Source organism: Fukomys damarensis, unplaced genomic scaffold (assembly GCF_012274545.1).
Source record: "Fukomys damarensis isolate Sample0158 unplaced genomic scaffold, DMR_v1.0_HiC HiC_scaffold_9, whole genome shotgun sequence".
Lineage (NCBI taxonomy): Eukaryota > Metazoa > Chordata > Mammalia > Rodentia > Bathyergidae > Fukomys > Fukomys damarensis.
This window is the reverse complement of record NW_022900921.1, coordinates 27,597,584-27,604,106: the sequence shown is the minus strand read 5'-3', so window position 1 is coordinate 27,604,106 and position 6,523 is coordinate 27,597,584. Positions and strand designations below refer to the sequence as shown.

Genomic DNA, 6,523 nt, shown 5'->3' with positions numbered 1-6,523 from the left:
GCACCTAAGCAGATGCTGAGAATACCTGCAGAATGACTATCACACTACAGCCTCTACCGGTTGATACTTCAAGTACACAGGTATTACTCAGAGGTATCAAAGCAGAAGAATATGAGGCAAAACTCTAGTACAATGGGGTCAGACCTATGTAGCTCCCCGCAACAGTGTACCTCCTTCCCCTCTGTTTCTTCAAGAAAAGAAACTCCAATTCACAGGGTGCTGTAAGGTCTGAGGGAGAAAGTGAAAACAAAAGCATTTGAAATTTAAAACTGCAAGAACTTGAATGGCACACTTATGTAATCCCAGCACTCGGGAGGCTGAGGCAGGACTGACACAATTCAAGGCCAGCCTGAATGACACAGTGAGACTCTATCTCAAAAAAATAAAAAGAAAGAAAGACATGCATGCTGTGTTTTGAGTTGCGTTTATTGTAGCATGTCTGGACTACCCAACAGACAGTGCCTGCCAGGGCCCCAAGACACCATCTAGCCCGCACCAGGAGTAATGACGCTGGGCACATGCCCTACACCTGCCCAGCTGGCAGCAGTTCCCAGCATCCCTGGATGGCTGAGCAGCCAGAGCCCCAGCAGGTGACCGTCTCAGAGGGATCTGCAGTGGCAGTGGGGCTAAAGGTGGGTCCTATGCTTTTTGTTTAGCTTGCAGATTTTAAAAATTAAGTTGCCAGGCTCAGATACCTCACAACAAAATCTAAACTTCTGGCTTCTTAAATTTCTGACATCAGACCTGCATTCCCAGGTAACAGCAATTGGCTAAGGTGGAACAGCAGCCAGCACCTGCAGATGCAGATTGGTGTTTTGCCAGTCCCTGCCACTGCCACACCCTACTGTTCTCTAAGGCCACTATCGATTGGACGGTAGCAACTGCTTTCTGTGTGCCGTCTGCATCAACAGCGGTTGTCAAAGGGAAGCAGGCCTCAGCTCTCTAAGGCCAACTTCATTCAGCAAAAACCTGCTGGGCCCTGAGGGATCTGAGACCTCGGGAGCCCACTCCTTCCTTTCTTCAGCAGGCCCAGAGGGCTGAGGTGGGTCCACTCCACACACCCCTTCAGAATACATCTGTGACAGCATACAGCTGAGAAGCAAACTTCCCAAGCCTGAGCTATTCTGCTCCAAGTTTTCAAATGTGGCAGGATCTACAGCACTAGAAAGAAGGGCAGACCTTGCTCTGCTGGGATGAAGATGAGGCTGGGGAAGAAAACAGCCAAACCCAGGAAATGCTGTGCTGGTGCAACCTCTGGTGGCCGCGAGGCAGCTCTGCAAGCCACGGGAACATTTCTCAACTTGAGTTCATCCGTGCCTAGTAAAAACCAGAGGTGGCGAAACTATGGCACACATGCCGCAGCCAGATGTTTGTTATTATTGAAAGCTCTAAAAGGTTTGCCATCACTGTTAAGGACCATCACCCATGGCCCCAAAACACGTTCCTTTCAACCCTCTAGGTGCTGCACCCTCGGATTCCAGCTACTTCATTTGCAAAATCTTCCTGGTCTCCATCTACCACTCAACCACCTTCCTGGGCGTTGCGGCACCCACCTCAGTCCCCAGCAGGGCTTGATCCCTTCTCCGGGCAGCCCCCCATCAGGATGAGGTCCAATCTCCCCATTCTTCATATCCCTGGGCCTCGCTTCAGTCTTGGCCACAGCAGTCTGTGGTATTTGCAAGCAATAATCCGAAGAGGTGGAGGGAGGCCAACTCCCAGCCTACGGAGGTCAGGCAGGGCACTTAGGTGAGAACAGGCCCAGAACGGGGCCTCAGTGACCACAGAAGCTTATGTCCCAGGTGACAATGCCACTGAAGAGCTGGTGTGGCCAGATGGTCATTCTTCAAGAGAAGCAGGGCATCTTGATTTTTATGTGAAAAAAGGTTGTCTCAAATGTATAAACTACCCAGGCCATAGAAGCTTTGCTGGGAGGGTGGGTCTGGGCCAGCAGCCCTGGCTGGAGAGCTCTGTCGAGGCCTTGCAGCTGACAGAACCTCTAAGATGGTGGGCATAAGCCAGTGGTTTTCAAAGTTTTGTTTATTTGAGTAGTTTGTAGCCATCATCATGTTTGATCCTGAGAGGCAAGCAAGAGAGAGAAAATTCTTGGACCTATTTCAGCGTCTGGGACACAGGCCAAAGTGGACTCCTGGGCAAGCTCAAGGTCATAGCTGGTAAAGGGAGCTCTGAGCTTTGTAAGGCAGTGGCCCCAGCAGGAGCAGGCGTCAAAGCCTGCCCCACACAGCCATGCACAGAGAGGTGTGTCCCGGCACAGGCTAGGAGGACACAGGCACACCTCTCCACAGCAGCCCCTCCCCCGGCCTGCACCCTCTTAGCTGCACGCCTCCCAATCCCCTGGAGAGCCCACCTCCCTAACAGTTGCTGAGATGGTGGCTTCCCTGTGCATGTGTGTAGATACACACTTGTACACACCCTCTCCATGCACACAGGGCTACAGGACAAGCAGCCTGGGGCTGCCACAGTGGCTTTCCCTGTGGGCAGACAACATATCCATGCTCACGAACCCCTATGGGGTTCAGGTCCAAGCAGGAACCTCCTGGGGGGCCCCACAAGTGGCCTAGGTGGGGCAGGCGTGTGGCCACGGCCCCTGGCAGCCTCACCAGTTGGCCTTCACTGCCTTGATGTCACTCACGAGGTTCTGGGCCAGGCAGATGCCAAAGATCTGTAAGACAGAGGGCAGGTGAAGGAGGGGCAGTGGGCTCGGGGTAAGGGGAGGGGCATGCTGGGCCATGCAGTACCTGAAGTAGGGCGATGCCCACGAAGACCCCGGCCACAACAATCAGGTTGTCCTGCAGCCACTTCTCAAACTGGCCCACACAGCCTTTGGTGTGGATGAAGCCCTGCTGCTCCAGCTCCTAAGGGCACACAGGCACTGGGCTCAGCCCACCTGCCACTGTGGGCCTCATCTGAGACTTGCTCTCCCTGCATCCTTCAGTCTCCCAAACAAGCTTGTTCCACCTCAGGGCTCGCTCACAAGGACTGAGCACAGCGGAGTCCTTCTTACAGGCCTCAGCCTGGATGCCTCCTCTACTGAGAGGCCTTCATCCAGTGTGCAGCCCCTGTCCCATCGCCTTCCACACTCCCAGCTGAAACCACCGCGACGGTCCTGTCCGTGTGTTTACAGCCGTGAGATTACTCCCTCCACTCCTCGAGGGCAGGGAATCCTCTCGTTACCACTAAATCTCCATGTGGGCGATGTCAGCCACACAGCGAGTGCTCAACAAAGAGGTGGAATGAGCAACACACCAAGGCCCACACCCATAGGCGCTGTCTGCCATACCAGCCCTAGGTCTACAGGTTCTAGGTCTCAGCACCTGCTCCCCACAGAACCCGAGGCCTTGCAGTGAAGCTTGTGTGAGGATTGCTTCCCCATCCCTGTGTCCCCAACTGCTCCCAGACCTGCCCCTGCCTCTCACCAGCTTGAGCCGGACATCATAGCCACACTGGGTGTTAAGGACATCTTCCTGAGGGGAAACAGGCCAGTTAGTGAAGAGTAAGGGGACATCCAACGGGCTGACCAACACGGCATCTAGTGCAATGCAGGGTGTGGGGAGGCCTGGGAACCAGTGCCCATCCCTCAGGGTCCCACTGTGTCCAACTCACCATAATCAGAGCCAGGCTGTGCTGCGGAGAGAGCAGCACCTGCAACCACAGGCTGCCATGTGCCATGACATGTGGCTGAAATGACCTCCCCCAGCACCCAGGCCCCAAGAACCGCAGGGCCAAGTGGACACTATTGTGGGTTTTTCTCAGGCAGGGTCTGCACCCTGCATCATCCCCACCCCTCCTCACTAGGCTCCACTCACCACAGGGTCCCTGACGCAGCAGGAGAAGGGCACCCCACAGCGCTCCCGGCTGGGGTTTAAGTCAGTGCAGTTGAAGTAGATATTGAGGTTCCAGTCGTTGGGCCCACGGGCTCCACAGCAAGACCACTAGGCGCCAGAGGAGAGCCATGGGTGAGCAGGCCCACGACTGACAGCCAGGCCCACCCAGCAAGGACACAGGGCTGGCTAGGAGGGACTTAGAGAGAGCCAGGCAGGTGGGCAACTCCTTACCCCCACAGCAGACAAGCCAGGCCTGTGCCCAAAGGGATTGGAGAGTAGACAGCAGCCTAGAGCTCTAGGGTGGGGAAGCAGTGGGGTAGAGGGAAGCTGGCCCACTAGGCTGGGGGAGTGCAAGGGCGGTGAGGCTCCAGCTCAGCAGCAGCCATGGCAGGGCCCACAGACCACGTCCGTTGGGAGTAAGTCATGGCTGTGTGGCTCTGAGCACACACCTGCCCCTCACCTGCTCAGTGCCTGCTGTCCCTGCTGGAGAAGCATCTCGCCCTCTTTTCACACCATTGTTCCTTCTCCTCCTTTAGGAGGCTTCAAGGTCACCACTCAGGCTTTCTCTTCTCCACCCTTCTCCTTCTCAGCCCTTGCCATAATTTATAATTTCAGTCATGGACACACACTCGTCTGCTTGGCTTATTTATCTTTCATCTCTCTCCCGACTGTCATCCCCAAGTAGGAAAGTCCCACCTTCTTTCACTATCACATCCCCACACCTGGCACAGGGCTGGTGAACTGTAGGTCTGTCTCAGTTCTGTGTTGAGCCACAAGCCCCTGGCTACACGTTCACCTCTGCTATGGGCAGAGAACTCAAGGTGGGTGCCAGCCCTGGGTCATCTTTGGAGCAGGCTGCAGGGCTGACTGTTGGTGATGTATGGCATCTGGGCATTGTGGTTCTGGGAATTTAACTGCCTGTGACTGTGAATGTGGGATCGCATGCGGTGTGAGTAGGCAAGTACATGCAGGTGGGAGGCATCTGAGGTTTCAGAAACTTTCTGGCTGCTGCTTCTTGGGAGTTAGGTTTATGTGGGGGCAGAGCTGCTTTGGGGGTCTCTAATTATGTTCAGAAGTCAATGACAGAAAGCCATGCACAACGTAACGTTTCTGCCAGTGAAGGTGGGCTTGTAAGACTACAATGGAGGGCCGGGAATTTAGCTCAGTGACCCCATGCCTGCCTCGTAAACACAAGGTCCAGAGTTTGATACCTGGCACCACACACACACACAAACACACACACACACACACACACACACACACACACAAGACTATAATGGAGTTTAAAAGCACCTATCTACTGATTCAGAGCTGTCATAAGGCTGTAATGCAACATATAACTCTCCTGTTTGTGGGTAACACTGGTGTAAATAAACCTACTGTGCTGTCAGTCATATAAAATATCACACATACAATTATGTTCCATGCATTACATCTGATGATAATAAATGAATGTTAATGACTTACGTACTGTTATCCTTTTATCATTACCTTGAATTGGAATCTTTCTACTTATTTAAAGCCAAGTGAAGTGGCACACACCTGCAGTCTCAGCTACCTGAGGGGCTGAGGTAGGAGGATGGCTTAAGCCCAGGAGTCCAAGGACAGTCTGGTAATGTAGCAAGGCCCTGTCTCAAAAAAGCTGACTGTAAAACAGTACACCATCACACAGGCAACTTCACAATCTCGTGTTTACCAAACCACTTGACTGCATCAAGAGGCCACATGAAGTGGGTGACCTCAGAGCATCAGTCTGTGAAAATGCCTGCTATGGTGATTGGCAGTGACAGAAGCAACTGATGGCGCATTTCTGAGAATGTACAAGTGACCATGACATAAATGAGAGCAGATGGCTGATGGGTACAATAAAAGTGTTGGGGACAATGACAGAGAGCCCCTCTTCTAGTATAGGGGCAGCAGAAAATGAGCTCTGGCCCAGGGTTTAGTAGAAGGGGAAACCTGTATTTTTAGGTCAAATTTTCTCCACCTAAGTGTGTCACAAGCCCTGGCCTGGGAGCTGTCAACCAGGAGCCACTGTCCTATTCCCCAAGCCTGTGTTTCTGCAAGGCTAGCACATGGGACCCAGGATCTCCTTGGACAGGGCACACCTGGCCCTTCCCTGAGGCCGGCTGGCCGGTGTGGGTGGAGGGTAACCCTGGTGCATAGGGCTCCACTCCCCTCTCATGTACTTACATATTCCTGAGCAAAGTCAATGAGGTTCTGGAGGTCAATGTCATCCCGGTAGGCCTTGACGTTGTTGTTGATGAAGAGGTTGAGCTGGTCTCGAATCCAGTCCTTGAAGACAAAGGCCAGGATCCCTGTCGCCAGCTCCAGGAAGAAGATGAGGCCAAGGAACACGGAGAACTAGGTTGTGGCATATGGACAGTGAGGGCTGGAGACACTGGTCTCTGGGGTACCACAGAGAAGAGCTCCACCCCTCTCCAGCAAGACCCAAGGGAGCCCTGAGTCCCCAGTTCCCATTCTGTTTTATTTTTGCACTGTTTACCTTACCTTTTCTTTCTTCATGTGTGTATGTGTGTGTACTGCTTGTGATTGAACCCAAGGCTCCATATAAGCTAGGCAAACGTTCTACCACTGAGATATACCCTTAGCCCTTTTAGTGCTGTTTTATGATGGTACAAGGCAGGATTTTTTTTTTTTTTTTTTTTTTTTTTTTTTTT

General features: G+C 53.0%; 1 protein-coding gene across 1 annotated transcript in view; it reads right to left on the bottom strand.

The window, feature by feature from the left end:
* Window positions 1-645: 645 nt before the first annotated feature.
* Window positions 646-6,523, bottom strand: part of Tspan17 (tetraspanin 17) — a 10,661-nt gene continuing 4,783 nt past the window's right edge. Inside the window, exons 4-9 of the mRNA XM_010622103.1 lie at window positions 6,036-6,206; window positions 3,825-3,950; window positions 3,435-3,482; window positions 2,757-2,873; window positions 2,619-2,680; window positions 646-2,074 (exon numbers count right to left, since the gene is read on the bottom strand). Of these exons, the coding sequence (XP_010620405.1) occupies window positions 2,038-2,074; window positions 2,619-2,680; window positions 2,757-2,873; window positions 3,435-3,482; window positions 3,825-3,950; window positions 6,036-6,206 (561 nt within the window). The 3' untranslated portion in view covers window positions 646-2,037. The remainder of the gene's footprint in view (window positions 2,075-2,618; window positions 2,681-2,756; window positions 2,874-3,434; window positions 3,483-3,824; window positions 3,951-6,035; window positions 6,207-6,523) is intronic.